The sequence below is a fragment of the Alexandromys fortis genome, unplaced genomic scaffold (assembly GCF_014885135.2).
Source record: "Alexandromys fortis isolate MF-2015 unplaced genomic scaffold, M_Fortis_MF-2015_v1.1 scaffold_42, whole genome shotgun sequence".
NCBI classification, from domain to species: domain Eukaryota; kingdom Metazoa; phylum Chordata; class Mammalia; order Rodentia; family Cricetidae; genus Alexandromys; species Alexandromys fortis.
This window is the reverse complement of record NW_026067934.1, coordinates 1,230,621-1,258,269: the sequence shown is the minus strand read 5'-3', so window position 1 is coordinate 1,258,269 and position 27,649 is coordinate 1,230,621. Positions and strand designations below refer to the sequence as shown.

Here is a 27,649-nt window from a genome sequence, read left to right as displayed (position 1 = left end):
CGTTGAAGTAGGGTGTGTCTGGAAGAGCTGTGTCCTTCCCTGGTTACTTCCCATTTCTCTCGTCTCTGCTTGCTGACCACCATGAAGTGAGCTGCTCTTCTCTACCATGCCTCCCCACTATGGTGAACTAAGCCCTTTATAACCATAGCCAAAATAAATCTTTCCTCCCTTAGGTTGTTCTTATATATGGAGCACACAACAGTGATGGATATACCTTAGAAACCTTTCGCTTCTTCTCTTTTATCTCAGCAGTTCCCAGAGAATCCATACAGAATATGTATGTTCAGCCCACAGTAAGTTGGGCAACAAATTGTCCCCAGGACTCCCTTCCCAGTCCCTTCCCTCCTCCCTAGGCAGAGAGCTGGAAGCTTCTCACATGACACTCTCATTACCTCCCCGACCCCTTGATGCCCCCTTTTCTTGTGCCATGAGTGACTTATAGGGCTTCCCCAGGCTGGGAAGGGTCAGCTCAGCCTCCTGCAGCTCCAGCTCCCGTTGGGACAAATGCTCAATGACAGCTGCTCCAATTGAGTCTCCCAGGACATTGGTCATCGTACGAAGCCGGTCACTGGTGGAGAATAGATAGATTAATGGGTGGGGCTGAAAAACTCCTTTGAAAACCAAGGGTAGACTAGAAAGGTTTCCAGGCTAAATTAAAACCACATGACCTTAAACAGGCCCCACTCTTCCTAACAACATCATCCCTTAAATCCTCAGATCTATTCTTTGATTTGTGACTCTTGTTTCTAAAAAAAACTAAATTAGAAATTATTAGAAATGAGAGTCTGATGCAGATGGTCAGACATTAGGATCTGATATAGACTTATTAGATTGTTAGACATAAGCATCTGATGAAGATCATTAGACATTAGTACCTGATACGGACTATTGAACATGAATGTTTGATACAGACTCTTCACCATAAGTCTACATAGGTGTAGGGCAGGCTAGGGACTGTTCAAATGGAATTTTAGTTTTTTGTACAAATGGGACATGATCTTGCTCACAGCTCCCACATAGGGGATGAAAATCAAAATTTTATATAAAATTCATGTTATAAGAAAAATGAGAGAGTGAATGAATGGTAAAAGAAGGGAATGATACAAAAAGGATAAAAAGGAAGAAGGAAAGAATGAAAGAAAGTAAGAGAGAGAGAAAGAGAAAGAATGGATAGAAGAAAGAAAATAAGAGAGGAAGGAAAGGAGGGAGAGAGGAGGAAGGAGATAGAGAAAGAAATGAGACAGGAAGATAAAAGGAAGAAAAATGGAAGACAAGAAAAGACAGTGGGAGGAGGAAGAAAAACAAGAAAGGGAGGGAGGGAAAAGAGAGAGCAATAAAGGGAGAGGAATGGTGATTAAGGAGTGGCTCATTCCTTCCGAACTATTGGTGCTGATGGATTAGGAGTCCTTGTCTCCAGGTATGCACCCTCTCATGCCCCTACTAAGCTCCATGGCATAGTCTTACACCAAGACACATGAATAACTCAGTGGGTCACAAACAAAAGACATGAATGTGGGGAACAGAGTTGTAGGGACAAAGGCTGGCAGAGATGCGAAGGAGTTAAGAGTAGCAGGGAGTAACCAGAAAGCATTGCATACGTGTATGAAATTGTCAAGGAACAAATTTAGTGAAAAAAATAGGGAGAAGAAGCTGGGCGGTGGTGGCACACACCTTTAATCCCAGCACTCGGGAGGCAGAGGCAGGCGGATCTCTGGGAGTTCGAGGCCAGCCTGGTCTACAAGAGCTAGTTCCAGGACAGGCTCCAAAGCCACAGAGAAACCCTGTCTCGAAAAACCAAAAAAAAAAAAAAGAAGAAGAAGAAGAATAGGGAGAAGGAGGGAAGGAGAAAAGAGAGAGAGAGAAAATGTGACTAGTTGTAGCATTCAGATCATAAATCCACCAAAATTCTTTTGTCTGTCATCACAAGTGATTTATAAGCCAAAATTCTTCACTCTTTAACACAACAGGTAACTTGTGTTTTCTTCTTACTTCTAAAATTCTTTATATTTAGCATTTTCATTAAGGAAAAAAACTTTTAAAATTTTGAGTTTAAAAAATATATATTTGAACACCTTTGTATGATTTCTGTATGAAATGGGCTGAAGAGGAGTGGGCTGACTGACAGACAGAGGCCTCCTTTTCAGAATCCTCCTCGCTCTCTGTGGGATTGGAGTCTATGGCCATCATTAGCAGACCATCCCAGTGCCTCCCTAGCCCTCTAACATTCTACAACCCTGTCCTTACAGAATCCTTCAGGAAAAGGTTATGAGATAAGTCAAAGCCAAGCACACTCACAGGAACCAATCCACAGCTATGATCAGCGTAATGTCCTCTGTGGGCAGGCCGACGGATGTGAGCACGATCACCATGGTGACCAGTCCTGCCTGGGGGATGCCAGCTGCTCCAACACTGGCAGCTGTGGCTGTGATGCTGCAAATGGGAAGAGTCGGGAATACAGGAGGAAAGAGAGGACAGGAGATTAGAGGACCAGGCAGGGAAGGGCATCTTAAGTTAAATGCCCAAACTAACACAGAAAGCAAAGTGATACATGAGCTCACTTTGGATGTGAAGCTAAAGTTAAAAAGCTGAAGTCACCAAAGCAAAAAATCAGAAACTGTGATGCTGGGCAGATGGACTGGGAAACAGAAAATGTCTGTCAGAACCTACGAGATGTCTAGATACCAGATGACTGGGTGCTGAGGATCTAATGTACAGTGTGGAGGGTGTGACTAAGGATAACGTGTTGATATTTGAGTTTTTCAAAGAGAACAAACCTAAAGTCTATTCTCACCATCAACAAAGAGAAAGAGAAGGGAAGGGCAGAGAGAACAGAAGTACAGACAGGGAGAGGAGGGGAGGGAGAAGGCAACAAGGCTCTGGAGGGGAGAGAGGAAAGAAGAAGGAAGGGAAGAAAAGAGATAGAAAATAGGGAGGGAGGAAGGAGTGGTAAAGAAGGAAGGAAATGAGAAAAGGAGAGGACATACGGGTTAGAAGAGGAGGTGGGAAATTACAGGAAGACGGGAGTGAAAAAGAGAGTGGAAAAGAAGGGAAGAGAAGATAAAATGAGAGAGGAGAGAAGAGAAGACACAGGCAACAGAAGGGGGTGTGAGAAAGGAAGGAAACTATAGGAGATAAATATAATAAGCAGTCTGACTGCAGTGATCACTTTGCAGAGTGCACATATTGCAAATAATCACAAAACACACCTTAAAATATAGGCAACTTTTGTCAGCTATCATTCAAGAAAGATGTGGCTTGAAAAGACAGAGTTTTGTTTTTTAAGAAGGCAAATACAGCTTACCACATTGGAGGTGAGAGCATTCTGGCCCATCTTAGTTTTAGAATCTTTTTATTTCTTGATTTTTTTATAGTTGTTTGTTTTCTTAATTTTATATTAATGGATGTTTGCCTTCATGTATGTGTGCCTAGTAGCCATGGAGGCCATAAAAGAGCATTGGGACCCCGGGAACTGGGGTGATAAACAGTTGTAAGCCACCACGTTACTAGTAGGAATCAAACCCAAGTTCTCCGCAAGAGCAGCAAATGCTTTTTGTAAATAAATAAGTAAATAAATAATTATTATGTATACAACATCTATCTCCATGTATGCCTACAGGCCAGAAGAGGGCACCAAATCTCATTATAGAGGGCTGTGAGTTGACATGTGGTTCCTCTGAAAGAATAATGCTCTTAACCACTGAGTCATCTCTTCAGCCCACTAGAGACCATTTCTTGATCAGATAATCTTTTAATAAAAAAATTAAAGAGCCAAGTGTCTGTCTCATTGGTAGAGCACCTGTCCAGCACGTCCAAAGTCTTATTTTCACTTCAAGTCTCACAAATTACTATGAAATGGAAAGTAGGACCCATGTGACCTCTGTTAAAATTCCAGCATCAACTCCAACTGCTCAGCATGATGTAACATGCATTGTAAAGGCCACTGAGCTTTGCAGAAAAGGCAACAGCGCCTCCCAGAAGCCAGCTTTCTCCTCAGTAGTTAAGGAAATCACTTTCTAGATTTTATAGCAATACACATAGAACAGGGGAGAAGAATGGCCCAGAGAACTTCTCTATCAGAACGGTGGTTGAGCAAATACTCAGACTGGCATTAAAGAATGAGCTTTGGAATGAGAAGACTCCTTTCACGAGCTTTGTACAGGAGAAAGGCAGACGCATTCCTATCTTCTCATTGTGCACAGGAAAGAGCCAAGGACAGTGCCTGTCCAGTCTTCTTATCTGTTACTGAGATTAATATACATATATATATACATACATACATACATACATAAGTGTGTGTGTGCGTGCGTGTGCGTGTGCATGCATGCACACACATGCCAAAAAAAACTTCAGGAGAAAAGGTTATGTGTTTTATCTCATGATTCCAGGTTATAATCCATGGTTGTAGAGAAGTCAAGACAGGAACTTGGAGCAGTTAGCAACAACACATCCAGTCAAAAGCACATAGAACATGTGTGCATGCTTGCAGGTGAGGTCTCTCTCTACTTTTAAACAACTCAGGATTTAAACTAAGGGAACAAGCATTGCCCACTTTTAGACTGAACCTCCCCGCATTTATTAAAATAATCAAGCTGATCCCCCCCCCACACACAGACATACTCAGAGGCCAACCTGATCTATGCGATCTCTCACTGAGATTCTCTTATCAGGTGATTCCAGATCCCGTCAAGAGGACAATTAAAACAATCACCACATCACTAGCCTAGGAAAAGATTCCAATCAAAAATAAAGTGTAGAGACCTGAGAGACGGCTCAGTGGGTAAAGATGCTGTGCTGCCAAGTCTGAAAGCCTAAGTTCAATCCCCAGGACCACAGAGCAGAAGAGGAAAACTGAATCCTGTGAGTGATCCTCTGACTTCACATGTGCACTGTGACACACACATGCACACACACACACACACACACACACACACACACACACACATGCAATTCTTAAACTCTTTAAAACCACGTTTTAAAGTAGTTAAGAGCACTTAACAGCCCTTGCAGAAGGCCTAAGATCTATTCCTAAAACCTGTATCAGACAGCCGCCCGTAACCCCAGTTCTAGGGAACTTGAATCCCTCTTCTCACCTTGGAAAGCACCTTCACACATATGGCGAATATGGACTCAGACAGGTACACATACATACATACAAAGTAGAAAAATTCAAAGTGTCGTTTCTATTAAATATGTATCACACTCACACCCTTATAAAGTCAGAATATCATTCCATTACCAGGCCTGACGGCACATGACTACAATCCCAGCTACCCAGCCAGGCCAGCCAGCTCAGAAGGGGCAGGGGGTGGAGAGAGAGGGAAAGAAAGATCTTAAGTCAAACATCTTAAGTCAGGGTGTGTCTACAATAGAAATTTCCAGTGAAGAAACACTTTCCTTCACAGAGTTTACATTTTCATTCTTGTATGTTGGGCAGACAATAAGCAACGTAGATGAGAAAAACCATCTATGGGGACAAATGCTGCTGAGTCTCCTGGATCCTTTATCCAAATACTGGAAACCAGAAATGTTTCACGGGTTCGTTTTTTGTTTTTCAGATTTAAGGATATTTGCATATACATAATTATATACCTTAGGTAGGCATGAGCTGCAACTATAAACAGGAAATTTGTCTGTAGACCTTGTAACAGACAGCCTGTCCTATCCAGCTGATGACATCATTGTCTCACCTGATTGTGGTGATCTGGCCCAGATTGAGCTCATAGTTGTTGACTTGAGCAATAAAGATGGCTGCCAAGGCCTCATAGAGTGCTGTGCCATCCATGTTGACGGTGGCCCCCACAGGCAGCACGAACCTGGTGATGCGGCGATCCACACCCAGGCCTTCCTCCAGGCAGCGGAAAGTGATAGGCAGGGTTGCAGAGCTGGAGAAAAAGAGCTCTGGAGGCTGAGAATAGGGAGTAGAAGGATGGGGCAGGGGCAGGGGCAGCAGTGGGTCAAAGGAGGCTTCCCTCTAGCACGTGGAAACCAGGCTAGAATCTGAGCAAGGAGTAGAAAGTGGGAGGAACAGCTGTGCATGGGGAAATGGGACTCCTGATGCAGAAAGAACTCAGTGGTAGGGATCCCCCAAGATGAATGTCTCTTGACCTATTCACACCAAGAGTTTATAATGCCAGTCTAGCCCTGATGGCTGACCTCCCACTCCAAAGCCTAAATATGATGAGTAACTTTGTCAGCTTCACAACCAGGAATTACCTGGGAAGACAGTTTCAATGATAGCTTACTACATTTGGTCATCCTATGTGGATTACCTTTGGGGGATTGTCATAACTAATTGAAATGAGAAGACTCGGGCTACTGAGGGTGCTACTATTCCATAGGCAGAAGGTCCTGAACTACGTCAAAGTGGAGAAATCAAGCTGAGCCAAGCAAGCAGCAAGCATGTATTTACTCTCTGTGCCTGAGAGTGATGTGATTGGCTGCCTCCGGCTCCTGTTTTGATTTCCCTAGAGAGATGGACTTGTAACTTGGAACTGTAAGCCAAATAAATTCCTTCTCCCACCCCTAAACTGTCCTTTATTGGTATATTTTATCACAGCAACAGAAATGAACCTAGAACAGTAAACGGCAGAGTGTCAGTCTACACAAGGAACAACCTCATCTTCAGGAGCCCTAGGCCTCTCCCCAACCACTTCAGACTGTACTTGCATTTGACTGTCAACTTAAGTAGAAAGAGTAGGCATCTCATTTGGGGTCGGTTTTTCTGCAAGAAAAGACCCCTGTGTGGTCAGCTTTATGCCATGAAACTTAGAGCTTGGACTCACAGACGTTGGCCTTGGAACTAGATGTGGCCTACTGCAAAACACCCAATGCTACTTCAGCCTTTTTCCGAGCATCAGAAAGAGCACTGGGAGGGTGGGGTGACTAGCTCCATAGTGATCAGATTGGTTTAATTCTGGGTACAATAGTATCAGTCCTATTTAGCCACAGATCAAAGATCAAAAGACACATTCTCCAACCACCATGAGGACAATAAAAATATTTTCTTCTATCTGTTTGGCTCTTGGGATACTTGCTCAGACAGTTTTGAATTTGAATGATGAGAGATAAGGGAGCTCACTTTATTAGCCCCCTAAAAGCACAAACAGGAGAAGAAAGCATCAGAAGCTAAGACTCTCTGAGCTTGTGGTACTCGCACAGTACCATCTCAAACCCAGCATTGGCATCTGGTTCTCCTCATAAACTGGAGAAACAAAAGAGAAAGGAGGTTAGGAGAGTCATCACAGGACAAAGACTAAAACCCCAAGTATAGGCCACATGTAGAGAGCTTCAAGAGTCCCCCAATACCATTGTACAACCAGAAGAGGTGTTTGGGGAGGTGGAGAGGACACCTAAAGGAACCCATGAAAGATGAGCAATAGACCCAGGGAGAGTTCCAGGAAAGGTCATACCTGGAAGAGGTACCCATGGCTGTGATGAGGGCCTGTAGCATGCCCCCAATGAATGGGAAAGGGTTCCGATGGGTGACGAGGAAGTAGATGAGGGGCAACACACCACCAGCATGAAGGAACAAGCCAACGATGACAGTCAGAGTGTACATGCCCAGCTGACCTCCAAGGACAGCCATGTCTTCCATTTCTAGAATCTTCCCAGCAATCAGGAACAGGATGCCCACTGGTGCATACCTAAGCAAGACACATATTTATTAGGGTGATCTCCCTTACAGGTCTGGAGTTGGCATTCCCAAAGCTTTGCCCATACAGTGTCCTGAACCCAGACAGCTCCTACCACACAAACCCAACTTCATCCCAACCTATCTCAAGCATCAAAGCCAGCACTGGGACACTGGGAAAATGACCCTGTGGTTAGGAGTACTTGATGTTCAATGATGAAAACCTGATTTTGGTATACCACCATTCACGTTGGACAGCTCAAAAACACCTCCAACTGCAGCTCCAAGGGATCTGGAACCACTTTTTGGGCTCTTTGAGCACCCATAGGTACATCTGCACATCCATTAACACATCCACACTCATAAATAAAATAAGTTTTAAAATAGCACTGGCGCTAGGGTTTGCTTCCAAAACATTGCCCCCAAAATCTCACTTGTTGAACACTGGTCCTTTGTGGTCCCATGTTCTCAGGTGGGGACTGTGAAAGCTAAACTGTTATGAGCATCCCAACCTCTGCTACGGGTTATGCATTGATGCATTACATAACTGAATGAGCTATTGGGAACAAACTATATGAAGGGCCTGGTTAAAGAAAGTAGATCACTAGGGGGTGTACCTTCTCTCCCCAGCCCCTCACTCTCTTGCTCTCTTCTTCCTAGATGTGGTGAAGTTGGCAGCTTTATTGGCTGTATCCATTCACCCTCATGGTCCAAATGCAATGGAGCCAGCCAACTATGCACTGAAATCTGCAATACTGTGAGACAAAAATAAACCTTTCCTCCTTTAAATTGTTTTTTTTTTCCTGGACATTTTGTCATAACAACAGGGGACTAACTACTACAGTCGAATTCTATGAATACATTCACCTCCCACCGGTCACCCAACTGCTCATCCAATCAGCAAGAAACTTCCTACCACACCATAGCAGGCAGCCTTCTGGTGTCTTTATCTCATTCCCTTGTTCAAGTCCCTTCCAACTTGACTGCAGATGACTATTACCTTCAGAATCCCATCCTTAGGCATTGCTAAGTGGTAGTTTGAATGAACATGATGCCCGTAGGCTCATAGGAAATGGCACTATTAGGAGGTGTGGCCTTGATGGAGTGTGATCTTGTTGGAGGAAGTGTGTCACTGGGGACAGGCTTCGAGGTTTCAGATGCTCAAGCCAGACCTGGTTTGCTTCTCTCTTCCTGCTGCCTGCTGATCCAGATGTAGAACTCTTGTCTCTTTCTCTAGCATCACATCTGCTTGCATGCCACCACACTTCCTGCCATGGTGATTATGAACTAAACCACTAAACTGTAAGCCAGTCCTAATTAAATGTTTCCCTTTATAAGAGTTGCCATGGCCATGGTGTCTCTTCACAGCAATAGAAACCCTAACCAAGACACTAAGACATCCCCTATCTCTGGCCTTCTAAACTTTCATAAATTTTCTTCTGTGCTAGTTAGTTTGAACTATCAACTTGACACAAGCTAAAATTACCTGAGAAGAAAGTTTCAGTGAGGGATTATCTAGATCAAGTTGGCCTGTGGGCATGTCCATGGGGGACTGTCTTAATTGCTAATTGTTGTAAGAAAGCTCAGCCCCTTATAGGCAGCACCATTTGGTGGGCCCTGGACTGTGGGAGAATCAAGGAAGCTAGCTGAGACTAAGCAGGCAAACAAGCAAGCAATCAGGGGCTCACATGTTTACTCTCTCTACTCGTGATTGTGATATGATGTTTTAAGTTCCTTCCTTGTCTTCTGCACAGTAATGGAATGAAACCTGGGCCTGTGCGGCTGTAAATTCCCTGTGTGCTGCTCTTTATGTCAGAATTTTATCACAGCAACCAAAATAAACCCAGAATAGTCATTGTACAAACACTCAGGGCTTCTCAGGCTTTGCCTGTTCCCATCCTTGTTTGCCATATCTCCCTCCTCCTCATACCCAGTTAGGTTCTTCCTCATCTTTCAGATCCAGTTGTAAGTCTCACTCCTCATCTTCCCAGGCAGCATCCACTGCAATTTACTACAGCACCTACTGCTTTGGGTTACATACACATGGTCTGCATCTGTCTCCTCCTAGATTTTACAAACGTCTTCAAGATAAAGTGTAACATGAGGGCCTGCTTGTTGGGGATTCTGGCCTGCCCAGTTCCCACAGCTCTTTAACCCCAAAGAAATCACACAAAGGTCTATATTAATGATAAACTGATTGGCTCATTAGCTCAGGCTTCTTATTAACTCTTATAACTTATATTAACCCATTATTCTTATCTATGTTAGCCACATGGCTCGGTACTTTTTTCAGCAGGGTAGGTCAATCTTCCTTCTCCTTTGTCTGGGCAGGACTGCAGAAAGAGCTTCCTTCTTCCCAGAATACTCCTGTTCTCATTGCCCCACCTCTACTTCCTGTCTGGTTGTCCAGCCTATACTTCCTGCCTAGCTATTGGCCAATCAGAGTTTATTTAAAACAAAATTGACAGAATACAAAATTGTCCCACACCAATAAAGTATGATTCAGTATATCTATGTTTCAAGCCTGGGGAGATATCTGCTAGATGGATGATCTAGTGGTGGAACAAAAGGATTTTGAAAAAATTAATGTGAAAAGGGGCATGGGTCTGGGGAGATGGCTCAGTGGTTAAAACACTTGTCATGTAAGCATGAGGAGCAGAGTTTGAATCCCATGTAATACTAGATAGGCACTGAAGCAAGCCTGTATTTCCAACCTCAAAAGGTGAATTCAGGGGATCCCACAGAGCAGCTTGGCTAACAACATGAGCCATTTTCTTGAACCTGAGGTTTAACTGAAAGATCCTTCCTTAATGAATAATGTGAAAGAGCAATGGAAAATGATTCCCAACATCCCCCTTGGGCCACCACATGCATACTCACCCCCACGCATGCAAAAATAACATACATACACATGTATATCACACTATCCCCAAATGTAGACAGGAAAATGAGAAAACAGGACAAGAGTAAGTATATAAGTGAATGGGCATGTGGAATGTCTGAGGGAGTGAATGAGAGAACAGCAAGTGCCTATGTAAATAAACAGGTCTGGGAATGAATCCAAGTAGATTGGTGTAAGTGGGTAAACGAATAAATGCAGTCAATAGCTTAACTAATAGGGTTAACACTACAGTATTAACCTAGCTTATTCAAGGCCCTAGGTTCCATCCTGAGCATCATGCAAAAAAGATAGTTATTTAAGAAACTGAGGGTACAGATCAATGATTGTAAGGCCTCAGTTCAACCCTAGCACTTAAAATAATTATAGGGGCCAGAAAGATTGCTCCACAGGTGAGGATGTGTTCTGCAAAGTATGATGGTCTCAGATGGATCCTGAAATCCACGTGGTAGAAGGAGAAAACTAACTCCCACAAGTTTATCCTCTATCTCCATGTGCATGTTATGGCATGCATATCCATACACATCTACTCAGACACGATAGATAGATAGATAGATGATAGATAGATAGATAGATAGATAGATAGATAGATAGATAATAGATTATTGATAAATGATAATGCAATAAAGTAATAATTGTGGAATAATTTAATTAATTAACAGATTTATCACTAAATAGATATAGAAGTTAATTAATGAGCTGATGAGTAAATTAGCCGATGCAGAAATGTAGTGGCACATACCTATAATCCCACCAATCAGGAAGCTGACACAAAAGGCTGGCAGGTTCCAGACAATCCTGGGCTACATAGGAAGACTGTCTCAAAAACAATGAAATGAACTCACAACAACTGTAGCTTTCTGCACAAGATTGATATGAGATCAAGCCAGTCACCATTCCAACATGGAGTGGGGAGAGATTCACAAGCCCCACCCATAGCTGAGAAACCATTTTGATTTTGACAGTTAATGGCTGTTGTGGAAGGGAAAGTCAACTTTCTTCACGGATGTGGCATCTTGTAGGTTGTCCAAGCTCAGTGAATGTGCCCTCATCCACGTTCCTACAAACAGCTCTACTTGGAATCAATGGAAGATATATACAAACATGCATATGAGGATATAAAGTTGGAATGGGGACATGAGAGTCTGAGAGAAGCTGAGAAGTTGGAGGGAGAATGGGAATGTGAATATTATCAAAATGCTTTGTATTCATGTATGAAGTCCTCTAAGAATACATTTTTATTACATAAAAATGGGGGGTGGATGACCCAATGTGTGGAAGAATGAGCATAGATTCACTGAGTCAATGCACAAGTAAGGGAGTAAGTAGATTAATGGGGTCATGAACAGCTGAATAAATCACTACAGAAAGATATGAATGAACAAATGAGTTGATGATTAAATTAACTAGTACACAGATGAATGACTGGCCAAATGTCTCCAACAGTCCCATCAGCCCCGTTGCCATCACCTCCAGGAACCATCACCACCCACCTAATCCCAGGCACCCACCCTACTACTCACCAGATGATGATGCCCACCAGCCTCATAATAGCCTCATTGAGGCTGTCGAAGAAGTCCCTCAGGACACGGCCTTTGTGCTTCATGCCACCAATGACCAGCCCAAAGGCCACAGAGAAGACCACAAGGCCCAAGGCATTGATGCCATTGGCCGAGCCAGGCACAGGCACAGTCTCCTCAAAGCTTATCACCTCCTGCAGGGTGCCCAATGCCCGGGTGACATTCTCCAGGATGCTGGTTTCATTCTCTACTGATGATGGGGGAGACATGGAGGCCCCCAGCTCTGACCCATTCTCTGTCCTTACAATCGTCCTGGTTACCACTCGTGTGCTGTACTGCGTCTTAAACTGAAAGACAGAGAAATTGGGACCAGATTCAGTATGGTGGTTAGCTCCCTTGTAGATACCCCTAAGAATGAACATGCTACAAAAAGTAAAAACTGGGAACTAGGCATGTGAGGTTCTATATTCCATCCTTGGTGTTTGTATGAGCATGCACACACACACACACACATGTATACACATGTACGAGCACAACACACACACACATACACACACACACACACACACACACACAAATTACTCTTATAGCCCAGCAAGACTACAGTTGGATATGTAACCAAGGAAATGGATAAAACAACTCAAATAAATACAAGTTGAGCTACCAAAAACTCCAACTCTGTGGCAGACAAGACGGCTCAGGGCGTACAGGAGCTTTCAACCAATGCCGATAAACTGAGTTTGATCCCAGGCCCCACACAGTAGACGTGGAGAGCTGACTCTGCACCTTGTCCTCTAATCTCCACATGTGCACCATGGCATGTACCCACATCTATACATAACCACACACACAAAGTAAATAAGTAAAATGTAATAAAACAACAATCCAATAACCAAAATTGGAAAGATTTTTAAGATTTATTTATTGTGTGTGTGTTTATCTAATTGGCATGATTTGGCCCTTTCACCATATATGCATATTTCATATATTTATATATTGTGTTTATACATAAAATATATGCATATTTTATATATAACAAATTATATGTATGTGTATATAAATATGTATATTTAATATATATTTTATATATCATATGAAATATATATGTGTGTATATATATTTCAGCATTCCATTAAAAATATAAGTGTATTCTACTGTTGTATAGCAGCTTCCTCTAAATTGAAAGATTCACTCCAGTAGGTTCATGAAATTCAGGAAGTAAACAAACTTCACGTATTTGGGAAATCTGAGGCTTACAAGGTTTGCAAAACCCTCCCTTGCCTTTATAAAAGCGTTAAACAATCACTAGTGGAGGAGACTCTGACCTGCCAAGCTCCCAAGAGGAGAGTCCAGGACCTGGTGAGCTGCTTGTAAATTGCACAGAGAGCTCCTCTGGGAATACAGCTTTCAATAGCTGTCACCCATTCTGGGCTGGGCTTTTCTGAGGATGCAGATGTCTTTGAGTCATCCCTGCTCCTTTAAGTAACCGCTCACCCATACTCCAATTAGAAAGCCTGCCAAAAACTCATTGATTCCACAAATTGTGCAATCATGACTTAGGTCTGTCATGGGCTGAGAGACCTGTATGCTTTATCTCCCTAGAAAAAGCTTCACACACAACTCCTCAGCATGTGTGAATTCCATGTCCATAGACACAAGCAACCATGGATTGGAAATACTAAAAGAAAACCATTTATGTAGTGAACACATACACACATGTGTCTTGTCATTATTCTCTAAACCAGCGGTTCTCAACCTGTGGTCATGACCATTGGATAATACATATTTCTAAGTTTCTTAGGAACTAAGACACCTCTCAGTTGCAAAATTACAATTATGATGTAGCAACGAAAATAACTTTATCGTTGTGGGTCACCATAACATGAGGAACTGTATTAAAGGGTCACAGCATTAGGCAGGTTGAGAACCACTGCTCTAAATGGTTCTAATGCAGAACAGCTGTCTGCTTATCATTTACATGTGTTAGCTGTACTGTGTCACCTAGAGGATGATCTAGAGGTCATTAGCAAATTCTACCCGTTGTTGTAAGAGACTTGGGCAGCCAAGATTTTGTACACAATCTTTGTTAATGCAAAGGGATACTACAATTTTTGTATTTCAATTTTAAAGTTCTTAATAAAACGTATGACTAAAGAAATGAGTAACTGGGTCATAAAGATAGATCACAGCAAGTAAAAGTGTTCACTGTGCACAGGCCTGGCGATCTGAGTTAGATCCTCAGAACCATGGTGGGAAGAGAGTACCAACTCCCAAAAGTTGTCATGTGAGATCCATGTCCACACCTGATATGCATTCACACACAAACATACACACATATTGGTGATGATTAATAATGATAATAATAAAATAACTGACATTGGCCTAATATAAACAAGACTTGTATTTCATCTTCTTCACCAAGGAGAAGAAATGAGTAACTGAATAGCAAGGATGTTAAAAACCAAAGCATGGAAGAATAGCTATATAGTCTGCATCTTTATGTCTAGCCTTCAATAAAGGGGTTGTTAAACACCCTCTGATGGTCAAATCCAGTCCACTACTTGCTTCTGTAAATAAAATTTTACAGAAAAGTCCTCTTTACATGTTGCCTGTGGCCACTTTTCTATTATCAGCCCCAAGGTGATGCTCAGACACATTTTAGGATATCTGTGATCAGAAGTCCCAGAACACCTACCCCAGATTCTAAGTATGAGTCCCATACCCTGGCAACCCTTTGTATCACCATCATAGCCATGGGAAGTACACTTGTTCTCCCAGAATCCTCCCCAAGGCCTCCCACCTACCCACTCTTTTAGGCCCTTCTCCCACCCTTCTTCTTGGGAAGCAAGCTCCCTTTCCCCTCCATCCCTCCTTGATTAAACCATGTGCTTCCTCCTAACCTGTTTAAAGCAGGCCTCCACAAGGTTAGGTGGAAACATATTTCTGCACAAAAATGTCAGAGAAAAGAAAGTGGTTAGACTTTGGAAGTGAGCCAAAGGTGACTACTGCAGAAGCAATGACAATAGTTGCAGCAGGCAACATAGAAATGCATGTTGTGGGCCAAGTGCTGAGCCAAGTGCCTGCCCTACAGTGACCCTAGAAGTAAATACTGTTTATATCCCTAGCTTCCACACAAGGTAACCAAAGGCCAGAGGACACCACCCAGACCCACAGAGCTGCTCGAAGATGCAGGTGTAACTTACCATGGACTGATTACAGTTAGGCCTCTCCAAAAGTCGTGTTGGAATCTGACTGCCATAAAGGAGATGTTGAGAGGTAGATCCTTGTACTAAAAGGTTTATAGATTAATAGGAAGTGGCTTTGTTTTTGATATGCTTGCTCTGGCTAACTATACATATGCCTTCTGCCATGTTAGCATGCAACTAGAAGGTCCTCACTAGATGCTGGTACCAAGTTCTTGGACATCCTAAATTCCTAAATAATGAGCTAAATAAACTTTTGTTTTCTGTTTCTTTTTGATATTGTTGTTGTTTTTATTTTACAACTAACTTGATTTCAAGTATACTTTTCACTTCATTTAAATTTTAATATATTTATTGGGGAGGTGCAGTGCCATGGTGTACATATAAAAGGTAGACAACATGTAGGAGTTGGTTCTCTCATTCCTGTAGGGTTAGGCCAGCCTCTAAGGGGGCGGGCTTGCCTCTGGCGAATGTTTACTGATAAACTGCGCACCCCTTCCTGTTTCCTGTGCTCCACGGGAACCTTGGTTTTGTGAGTCTGATTTTTCCATTAAAGTTGTTTATATATTTATTACAATTTGTCTGCATTAATCTAAGCTGCCACACATTCCACCATGTGGATCTCACCAGGTTGTCAGGCCTGGAGGCAAGTGCCTTTACCCACTAAATCACCTCACTGCCCCTAAATCTTATTACATTTATTTAGGGATGCATATGTGTGCATGTGTGCATGTGTGTATGTGTGTGTGTACATATATGCCACAGGATGTATATGGATGTGAGATTCTCTCCTTCCACCAGGTGGATCCAAAGGATTTGCAGCAAGTGCCTTTACCCACTGAGCCCTCTCATTGACCCTCAGCTATTGTATAATAGCAGTAGAAAACACCATAACAGTTCCTAAACCCTTCCAACTCCAAGTCAGTACTATGAGAACAACATGACTAACTTTGATGTCAATTCTGACATCAAAGTCTTGTTGGATTAAGAGAATCATTTGCTCATAAAAGGAAGTTGGGAACACCTAGTGAACAGCAGCTCAGACTGTGTCCTCCCTAGTCTCAGAGTTCAAAGTCATATCTAGATGTAGCTTTCTTGAGGATATGCAGGGCAAAAATTGAGTACCACAAATAGCAACCAATAGTTGCTTTCTTTTCCAAACTAGATCCACCTTTTCCTGTGGTCTCTCAGAGAAAGAGAATTGTTGCATGTACATCCAGAAGTTCCAACAAAATGAGAATGTCACCTGACCAGGTCCATGAAAGCATCAGCTGTTGGGACAGTCTCAATTCGGCCTTCACGGTGCAGCCCCTCCTTGGAGCCCTTGCCAGGATGGATGATGGTGACCATTAGGATCCCGATGAAAACCGCAATGACTGTGGTCACCATGTAGTACACAGCTGCCCGCATTCCCATCCGCCCTGTTGCCTTGTTGTCCAGGGATGCCATACCTAGAAGAGAGATAGTGCATTCCGTGCCACAGCAACCAACTCTTTTTCCCTCCATCTGTTCCACCTACTCCATACCATCAGCTCAAAAATTATTGCATATTCCTTAACTGAAGATGTCCACAGAAATCATAGGTTCACTTTCAACTGCTGATAGTTATCTACACAACTGCTTTTATGCTATCATGAATAAATATATTATGAGGTAAAATATAAATTGATTATAGTTTTGTAAAGTGAATAAAGGGGCTGGTGAGGTAACTCAGTAGTTAAGAAGACATGCTGTTCTTACACAGAACCCAAATTCCATCAGCAGCACAAATATTCTGTGGCTCACAACTATTTGTAACTCCAGCTCCAGGTACCTTTTGGCCTTTATGGTGACCTGCACTCATGTGCATATACCCACATAGGCACATGATTAAATAATAATACCAAAATAAATACATAAAAGTAAATAAGAAGTTTTGTTTTGCTATGAAATAAAGTTGTACAGTTTATATGGTATACCCGTCATTTAGAGATGATCTGAAGTACACAAGAGAGGAGGCATAGGTCATCTGCAAACACTACACCATTTTGCAAAAAGGGCTTCAGCATTCTCAGGTATTGGTTTCTATGGATATTTCTGAACCAGTCCCCTAGGAGTTCAACCAAGGGATGATTCAGATTTTGATTCTCAAGCTAAAAACAATTTTTAAAACAAAAATATTGCTCAAGAAATGAGTAACTGGGTAAACCTGAATCAAAACCAATTCACTCACCACCATACACATGTTGGGGGCTACACACACACACAACACACACACACACGAACAAATAACTCTACCAATCACAGTACCTTCCCTTTACTCCAAGTCAACCTCTTAACTCCCACCTAGCCCTCCCCCTTATCTCTGCACCATGAATATCACAAACATCGAAGCCTTCATCTCATGGTCCACCCCAATTCTCACCTCCCTCAAACCCACTTCTTTCTGCACTCTGCCTGGATACCGTTCATGCTGTACCTACATGTTCCCTTCTAGGCCAATGCAACCATTCAGCTGCTATGAGTTTGAGATGCTAACAGCCTTCACTTTCCCCTTCCACTAAGAATGATCCCCAGCAGAATGGGAGCTTCCTCTTCCAGAAAGGCCCCAGAGTGAGCTACAGTCAATAATTGGCTGGGGCAGGGATTCAGATGAGGACAGAGTTAGGGGTGAGGAACAACACCATCATGTTGCTCACACTTCAGAGATCCCGTCCAATGAGATCACACTAAGAGAGCAACCTTCTTCTGAACACACATCTTTGCTTAGCTTCTTTCCCCACCCTGCTTCCCTCACTTCCTCATGGGTGTTTCCCTCCATGAGTCTCTTGTGACCAGATTAATATGTTAGGCTTGACTTCTTAGAAGCCCAACCTAAGAAAGCAGTGTTTTAAGCCTTGATCATTATTTCTGTCCATAAACCCAAGGATTGCTAAACATCACCTATGGGCTAAATCTGATGCACTAAATAAAGTTTTATTGAAACACAACTCTAATGAGTAGTTTCAATTGTTAACTCGACACAATCTAAAACTACTAGGAAGAGATAATGGGGGATTGTCTAGATCAGGTGGACCTATGGGTGTGTCTGTGGGGGTTGCACAGATTATACTGACTGAAGGAGGAAGGCCCACACATGTGTGCAGCACCATTCCCTAAGCAAGGGATTCTGGACCGCATACATGTAGAGTGGAGCATGACACAAATAAGCATGTGTCCATTTATTTTCTCTCTGCTCTTGGTTGTGGGTGGGTTATGATTAGCTGCTTCAAGTTCCTATGTTGACTTCCCTGAATGGTGAAATACAACCTGGAACTGAGAGTTAAAATAAACCCTTTCTCCCCTAAGTTCTTTTGTCAAGTGTTTTATTACAACAACATAAATGAAACTAGGGCAACAGCCATGCCCATTTGTTGACATATTGCCTATAGGTGCTCTTCCACTCCGACATCAGAATCAAACCATTGCAATGAAGATCAGATGACCCTTGAAGCCAAAAAAATTTACCATCTATAAGAAAAGTGCTACACAATGCATCCACAGCTCCTTCCCTTCCTCCATCCTCTGTCCTGACACCTCCATCCCACTCACCTCCTACATGTTCACCCATATCCCATCTCCTAGTCATCTACCCCACGTCCCATCCACCTCCTCTGCCCCTACATGGTCTCTTTCTCCCCTCTGGATAACTCTGAACTCACGCTGGATGGTATTTTACCTTCAAGCAAAAGCACAAGAAAGTTATCGGGCTACATGGATCATGTGGCAGCAGAAATTAAGCAAGACCTGGGCATAGCTTGAGTTGGTGAGTTGGGAAAGGGCTCCCATAGTTAGGGTAGCCCTGGCTCTTTCCTCAAGTTTGGACTCCGAGTGGATCCCGAAGATGCACAATGGCTTGGGCTCTCACCTGTGACAAGGCTGGAGACGATGAGGGGGAGTACCAGCATCTGCAGCATCCTCATGAGCAGCTCACCAGGAAAAGAGAAGTACTTGATCTGGCGGTAGGAGAGCTGATATGGGCGCAAAGCAAATGCCAGGCTGACCCCTAGAGCAACAAAAGAAGGGTTCATCGAATGGACTATGGATCTCAACCCCATGCAGGGCCCATCTATCCCAAAGAGAGTGCACTAGGGTGAGCAGTGAACATTTTATAAGGGTGTGTATTTCTACGCTTGGTTATTCTGTGGATTTGTGTGTGCATGGGTACATTTGTGCATGAGTATGTGTGTGTGTTTGTGTGGATATAGATGTGGGTATTTGTGTGTACTTTACACATATGTGGGCTTGTGTAAAAAAGTATATGCATGGCTAGGTATATGTATGGGTATGTGCATGAGTACATTGTGTTAGCTATAAGTGTGCGTTTGCATATGCATGGATCTGTGTGTATATGAGTATGTTCATGGGTATGTATGCATGTCAGTGTTTATGTGAGTATGTGTGTACATTTGTGTGAGCATCAGTATATATGTACATAATGTGCATTTGTATAAATGGGTATGTATGTGTGTACCATTGTGTGCACACAGATATATGTGTGTATTATATGTATTTGTGTGCTTTTAGGTATGTGTGTACATTCATGTGCATATATATGGAGAGTGTACATCCAGTTGTGAGCATAAACATGTGACTGCATATGTGGGCTCATATACAAAGATATGCACATGCATTTCTTGGGCGTGTCTATAAGTGTGACTCTTGTGTCTACGTTATCACTTTCAAATATGGAAGTGCATATGCAATTACGCTTCTAAGCATGTAGATGTAAATGCATATATGAGTGTGAGAAAGTGTTCACAAAGTCTAACACAGCTGGCCCTGGTATCCTTGGATGCCACACTGTCAAGTTAATCAAGCACACATGGAGATTCTTAGGGGAAAAATTGTATCTAATGAAAGCAGTAGGGGAACTACTAGGTGAGGGGAACGGGACCAGCAGGGGCTGACTAAGAAAGACGGGGTGAAGAAAAAGAATACGACCAAAGCGCATTGAATATATAGATGTCATGATGAAATCCATTGTTTTATACAATATGCACATAATTCAACAGTTGTATCTGTTGAACATGTGGAGATTTTTTTTCTCTTATTAATATTTCCTAGATAATATAGTATAACAACTGTTTACCTAGCGGTTACATTGCTTTAGGTGTTAAAAGTAACCAAAAGAGCAAGACAGCCACCGATCCTATACAAACACTAGAACCATTTTATTTAAGAAATTTAAGCATCCACAGACAACAAAAGCTTGTAAATAATCAAATCCCTGCATATCTAAATCAACAGACATTCAAGTTCCTTAAACAAAATGGGGTAGGTAGTATTTGACGGAACCAATATCCCAACAGTATGATGGATATTAATGAACGTTTGCACAGTTTATGTGATTGCTCCTCTAAATTCTGTGCATATGTAAAATATATGCGTCATTCTCTGTGTGTAGTTGTACAGTGCATGTCTGCACAGTGTACTTGTGTGTGTACATATTCACACATGTGACATCACATCGTGTTTATACAGCTGTGTTTGCCTGTGTGAGTACCCTCTCTACCTATGTTCTCTGAGGTGCTGGTGACTTGTTAGATGAATGCAAGGCGGGGAGGAGGTGGGGGGGGGGTGATGTTAATAGAAGTCCCGCCTCCCTGAAGCAGAGCTCACCAATGATCACAGCGCTAACTGTGAGCAAGATGAAGGCATTCCTGCGCAGGAAGCGCCGCACATGCTCTCTGGTCATGGTCTGCAGACGCAGGCGCGTGCGCAGAGCTCTCTGCTGCAGACTGTCCTGGAAGCTCTGCAGACAGCCCACGCCACCCAGGCGCTGGCCGCTCTCCCTCAGGAACAGACTGTTGCCGTGGCTGCTCATCGTGTCTCTGCCAGGACAGAAGAGACCATGTCTGGTGAGGGAGGAGTCCCAGAAAGGAGGGGGTAAGGTCGAGGGGCGGGCACTGCAGCTCAGAAGTCAGGGGAGGGGCGATTTTCATCTGCCAGTGTGCTGCCTTGCAGGGACACCTGAGAACCTGCCTGGATCGGATTCAGTTTTTATCCTAGCTGCAAAAGGTTAAGGTCTTTAGACCCAAACACACCAGAGTGGGTGGTTAGAGACAGGGAATAAGAAAACACACACACGCACAAAAAAAAAAATTAAAATACTGCACACCTTTAATGTTTTCTGCCTCCAGCCTCCTCCTTCACTGAGATCATCTCAAGGAATTGGAAAGTACCGCAGCTGTCAAACCAAAGGACCATGCCTTTGCTGAATGCTGATTGCATGAAGAGCTAATGAAAGGGCCCCTATAGGCTAGTCCTCCTAGCCACAATAGTTGAGCCTCCGGTCTGAAGACGCCCATAGTCGACTTTTCACAGGGACAAATTCAGCAAGCGCCTGGTAAATGGGGGGACCCAACTAAAATGGCTTACTTTGTGTTCATGACCAAGGGAGCAATAAAGTAAGGGAGGGATCGCTCAGGGAGGAAATGATGACATTTCTAGTCCCAGCTTGATGTTTATGAACTTCTTTTGGAGTGAAATCTCAGACTTTGTATCCCTCTTTTACATTTGCCCATATCTATTTATCCTTACTGACTTACTTTTTTAAAGGTATCTAAAATGGGATGTTGTATTTTCCATAAATTAAAAAAAATGCACATAAATATAAAACCTACCAATCTGTTTAACTGCCAAACACTTGGAAGTTACAAAACAGCCTAGGAATGGTGACTTTTGACCCAGTCTTTGGCAGTCCTGTAAAACCAGCAGCTCAGGGGTGGGATAGGGTGGGGTGGGGGACAGAGAGTTTACAAGTTCAAGGCCAGCACCTGTCTCAAAATAAAAAAAAAAAAAAAACTTAAAAAGAGAGTTAGTGGGCAGGGGCTGGAAGATGGCTCATTGATTAAGAGTACATATTGCTCCTGCAGAGGACCAGAGTTCGTCCCCAGCAGCCACATCAGGTAGCTCAGAACTGCTAAGTGCCCTCCTAGCCTCACTGACACCTGCACTCTCATGTACAGACACAGACACACACATGCACGTGCAAACACACACACACAATCAAAAATGAAAGTTCCTTTTTAAAGAGGGCCATATAGTTCAGTGGTAGGGTACTTGCCTGCCATGTTCAAGGCCCTGGGTTCAGTTCCCAGTACTGACCCCCTCAGCTTCCCAAGGAGCTGGGGTTGCAGGCATGCACCACCACGTGCATCCTTGAACTGCTTCGTCATTGTTTTGCTGCCACTACCTAAGTGGTTGTCTTTCTAAGATGGCTGCCCTCCCTATCTGTCTGAGTTCTCCCTCTGCTTCCAAAAAACAGGTCACCTGACTAAGCTTCCCATGCCCTGTATGCTGCAAGCCAAGGCCTTGCTTCTCAGTGGGAAGCCACACCCAGTCAGGATCTTGCTCCAAATGGACTGGTCCCCTGAAGCCACAGTGTTGCTTCTCACCCTGTTCTGAGCACTACAGATGCAGGACTGAAAGCTGCACAGAAAATAAGCAGTCTCTCCCTCTCCTCTGGGACATCCTGTGCCCAGTCACCAAGTGATAACTCAAAATCACCATGGGTCCTAAGAGCATCAGCTGAGTCCAAAGCAGTCAGGAGCCTAGACACTTTGTCTTTTCTTTTCGCTGCCTTACAAGCCATGCTGTACAGTCCAGACAGCGGTTTTGCAGAGCACAAATCAGCCTCCTCAGATAAGACCAACACTGGAAGAAAAGCCATCTTGGCACTCAGGAGGCTGAGACGGGAGAAGCAGGAGTTCAAGGCCAGCCCTGGTTGGGTAGAAAGACCCCATCTCAAAAAGTCAATCATCAGCTCACGTCTAGCTGCAAGAGCTATTGACAGCTGATAGATTCTGAACGAAGAAGGGGCAGTTTTCTCAGCGGTGTGGCCCGTGATAGGTTGCTCATGCTCCATTGGATGGTGCTTTGTTTTCATGGGCATCAGGGCAGCATTAAATGGACTCAATGGATTTTTTTTTAGAAGAGGAAGATAAAGAGGAGGAGGCAGCAACATGAAGTTAGTAGAAGAATGAATGGGAGGGGGTTCAGGAAGAGTTGAAGAGGAAAAGGAAGGAGACGTCTATATTATCTAAATATACATGTATTCATATATAAAATCACCAAAGAATACTTTTAAAAACTCAGTGGTAAGGCTGAGAGATGGTTCAGAGGTCAACAGTGCGTGCCGCTCTTTGAAAGGACTCACGCGTCAGGTGGCCCACAGCCAGAGGATCCGACCCTTTCTTCTGTCTCTGACATCACCTGAACTCATATGCACATACCCACATATGAATACACATAATTAAAAATATAAAAATAATTTATATTTTATGTGTATGAGTGTTTGAATCCATGTGTATATGTCCACCATGTGTGCAGTGACCGTGGAGTCCAAAAAGGGGCATTGGATCTCCTGGAACAAGAGCTACAGGGAATTGTGGGCTGTCCTGTGGGTGCTGGGAGCTGAATCTGGGTTCTCTATAAGAGCAAATGGCATTCTTAAAGGTTGGGCCATCTCTCCAGCCACAAAATAAATCTTTTTTAAAATCAATGGTAGTATGAGCTTAGCATATGCAAAGACTTGGATTTAATTCCCAGCACCAAAAATCAATCAATCAATTGATAAAGTTGTTCAATTTGCATCTGTTCTGGGCATGAACAGACTTTTCCTCTTATTCCCTAAACTAATATGTGCACAGTATTGAAGTTGTGCTAGGTGGAGTTATTACTCTCTACCATTGTGTGTGTCTGTGTGCGTGTGTCTGTGTGTGGTCAGAGGACAACTTTTAGGAGTCCATCTCTCCTCCAAAATGTAAGTTTTAGGGACTGAACTCGGGACTTGGGATTGGTGGCAAATACCTTTACCCAGTGTGTTAGGTGTTAAAAGTAATGTAAAGATGAGCTAAATATGAAAGAAGACAGGAAAGGGCTCTGTGCAGATATGATGCCATTTTATGTAGAAGACTTTCGGATACAAAGGTTTTTGGAGTCTATCCAGGATGGAGGGTGTGCCTGGAACAAATTCCCTGACAAAACCTAAAAACAACTAGCTAGTGTGGGAGTTGACATGTGATAGTCTGTGAGTCAAATCTGCTTTAATATCTGTGTTGTTAGCATTTTTTAATCATGGTATTGGCACACAGCTACATTCATTCATTGTGTGTTTCTGCAGGTACTTTCGTGCTACAGTGGCAACGGTGAGTTGCTGAAATAGAGATCAGAAAACAAACTATTTACCAAAGTGGCTATGACTTTACAAAAGTGGGGGCAGAGAGGACAAGACGGCTTGTTGGGTAAAGAGGATTGTTGCCAAGCTGGATGGCCTCAATTCAGTCTTGGACCCACAGGAAGAAAGGAGAGAACTAAGTCCCGCAAGTTGTCCTCTGACTGCCTTGTGCATGCTCGAGGGTGCATGCGCGCACACACACACACTGAATAAATGTAATAATTCTTAAAGGCTCACTATAGCCTAGTAAAATCATATATGAATGCTGGAGTACTGAGGACACAGCTCAGAAACGGAGCGTTCATCAATTGCACATGAGGCCCCAAGTTCCATCCCAGCAGTGGAGGGGGCGAAAAGCCAACAGGTGGTAATTAACCGTTAAAAAACAATTCAACAAATAAGCAGAAGTCCAAAAGACACAGACTTGGGCTCAAATGCAAGGCTGTCTTCAACACCCTCACCACGCCCGACTCGATCACTGTAAACGCACACAGCTGTGATTTGCCACTATGTTGATTCTTCCTTTTTATCTCAGTGGACATGTGATAACTGCTCCCACTCACGGGGCACAGTGAAACCTTTCAGAACATAAACATGATGCCAGATCAAGTTCCTTAGCAGTTTCATTCCCATTGGCCAGCAGCATTCAAACTCCTGTTTTCTAATCCTTTATAAAAGAATAAACTGTTGAACAATATCATCACCCTCCCCTTCTCTGTCTCCCCTCTCATAATCACTATTCTTCTGCCTGTTTGTTCAAGGTCAAGATTTGTAGCTTGCATGGGAATGAGATAGCACGGCATTTGACTTTGTGTGCTTAGCTTATAAAATTAACATCACCAATCATTTGTGGGGAATGCTATAATGAGAACAAATTCTTCATATGCTTATTAAAATGTAGTAAATGTTTTAAAACAACATTTTGTGATACTTGAAAGTACCCCTGGGACTTCCTGGCTCTCTTGGGCCCCTGGAGCTGTTGGGTACATCTCATCCAGGGAGTGGCTCTGGTTTCTTTTGGTTCTCTTAAGCTACCTATTCTGGGAATGGCTTTTCTAGGCTCTCCAACACCTGCAAGGTAAAGGGTTAAAGGATGGGTCTTACCCCTTTGCCCCCAACTCTCAAGTGTAATGAGCCATGACAACCACCACTTGGAGATAAAGGGAAGACAAGAAGGTCCTTCTGACCACTAGACCTCAAGCAAGTGTCAAACTTTCAAGACCTGGAGGTCTTTGAAAGTAGAAGGGCTGGTCTCACTATACAGATGATACCCAAAGCTAAGAGTCACCTGAAGTATGACCAGAAAACAATGGGAGGAAAGACCTCAAAGGATCTAAAGGGGCCATGGTGTGTTAGAATAAGCCCCGAGGGAGAAGAACTGTACATTTCTTACACTGACCGTACATTAGCTATGGATGTGCAATGGCACCAACTCCACAAAACAGTCATTGTTCTGAAATAGAAGGTTCATTCAAAATCAGATTTTTGTGAGCCTGGCGTGGTGATGCATGGCTGTAGTCTCAACACTTGGAAACAGCAGCAGAACGGCAAGTTTGAGGCTAGCCTGAGCTACACAGGGAGTTCTTATCTTCTAATGGACAGAGAGGGAGGAGAGGAAGGGGGAAGGAGAGAAAGAGAGAGAGTTGTTGGTACTTCTTAACCAAATCACAATGTGATGTGATGCGGCCTTGTGGGGTAACTTCAGACTTAGCAAAGTAATATGCAAAAAAAGATTGGTTTGTTTGTTTATATTTTTCATGTTTTCTTTTTCTTTGTTGATGTAGCCTGAAGCTGTGCAGGTGTGTGTGTGTGTGTGTGTGTGTGTGTGTATAAAGATGAGTTTATTTTTATCTTATGTATGTGAGTGTTTGACCTGTATCTAACATGCCTGGTGCTTGTGGAGACCAGAAGAGGATGTTGGAACTGGCAATCAAAACAGGAACCTCTGCAAGAGCAAAAAGTGCTCTTTACCACTGAGCCTGCTTTCTAGCCCTGAAGTTGTGAGTTTTTTCATTCCTCCCTCCATTCTCAGACTTATAACTAAGCCATCTCCAAGGTCTCCTCTTACACAAACAATGGTGGGCTAAATCTTATATCAGTGCTGTGCTAGGGGAGGAGTGATTGACAGGAGAGAAAGGCAGGATAGAAATTAGTTCATCACACTCATACATACTTAAATACAGCCTCACATCTTGTGTTCCATTAACACCTACATAATCCTTTATGGACACACAGTCCCTCAAAGACTCTTCAGACAAACAACCACACACACCCTTCAGAAATGCAAATCCATATTGTAACACCAGACACACAATTCCTTCACAATTCCACACAAACATCTGCTACGTTCATGCACACCAGCAGACACATAACCACTCACACAGCTTCAGAAATGCAAACCCATGCGGTCAGCATCAGCCATACAAAGTCTACACAGACACACACACACACACACACACACACACACACACACACACTGGCCACTATCATGCACACCATGAAACACAAGCCACACATTTAGCGTCTCCTGCACAAGTACCCCATGCAAATGAAACTACATGGATAGTGACATCCACACAATTCTTAGGCACACAAGCACACCACTTGAGAGCACAAAACTCTCAAAAGTCAAACACTTAGCTACACACACCTCTTTAGAAAAGCAATTCCACCAAAAACTCAATCACACACATACAACCTTCATACTCAGTGTCTGTGGAATGGGGCCAGTTTTAACCACAGCAGATATGGCTGGGGTTGTGTTATGAACCTGTGGCAGGGAAGAGGGACTTCAGCCCAAGAAAATAGAAGAGGCGTCATATTCAATGTTAAAAACAGGACTAAGAGTTGATGTTACTAAATGGGGGTATGGGAGATGGGAAGGAGACCCAGGAATCTAGTGACAGGAAACTCACCAGGGTGACCGGGGGCAGAGGCGGGCTCAGCACCTGCAAAGGGACGGGGGAGAGCTAAAGAAAGGTAGTAGTAAGAGGAGACCTGTGCACAGGGGAACCCCACCTGCCTCGGACCCAGAACCAGCCCCAAGCAGAAGCAAATGCCCCACTCACCAGCTTCGGGTCAGCGGGGCCGCCTTGCCCGCACCTCGTCGCTACGCCGGGATGCAGAAGCCAGAACCCTTGGAAGCGCCGGCCGGGTCCGCTGGGACCCGCCAGTGACCCGCGCTGAATCTGCGTTGGG

General features: G+C 43.4%; 1 protein-coding gene and 1 long non-coding RNA gene across 2 annotated transcripts; one reads left to right on the top strand and one right to left on the bottom strand.

Annotated features, from left to right (window-relative positions):
• Window positions 1-372: 372 nt before the first annotated feature.
• On the bottom strand, window positions 373-27,649 carry Slc1a6 (solute carrier family 1 member 6). Its single transcript, XM_050146112.1, has 10 exons — window positions 27,520-27,649; window positions 20,893-21,104; window positions 19,139-19,276; window positions 16,499-16,703; window positions 14,950-14,992; window positions 12,053-12,396; window positions 7,410-7,643; window positions 5,688-5,882; window positions 2,296-2,430; window positions 373-568 (listed from the first exon to the last, which is right to left on the bottom strand). The coding sequence occupies exons 2-10, from the start codon at window positions 21,095-21,097 to the stop codon at window positions 373-375; spliced, it is 1,695 nt and encodes a 564-aa protein (XP_050002069.1). The 5' UTR covers window positions 21,098-21,104; window positions 27,520-27,649.
• Window positions 21,017-24,557, top strand: LOC126504074 (uncharacterized). The gene is made up of 3 exons (XR_007592488.1): window positions 21,017-21,131; window positions 21,414-21,619; window positions 24,398-24,557. It is a non-coding gene; the product is annotated as an uncharacterized lncRNA (long non-coding RNA).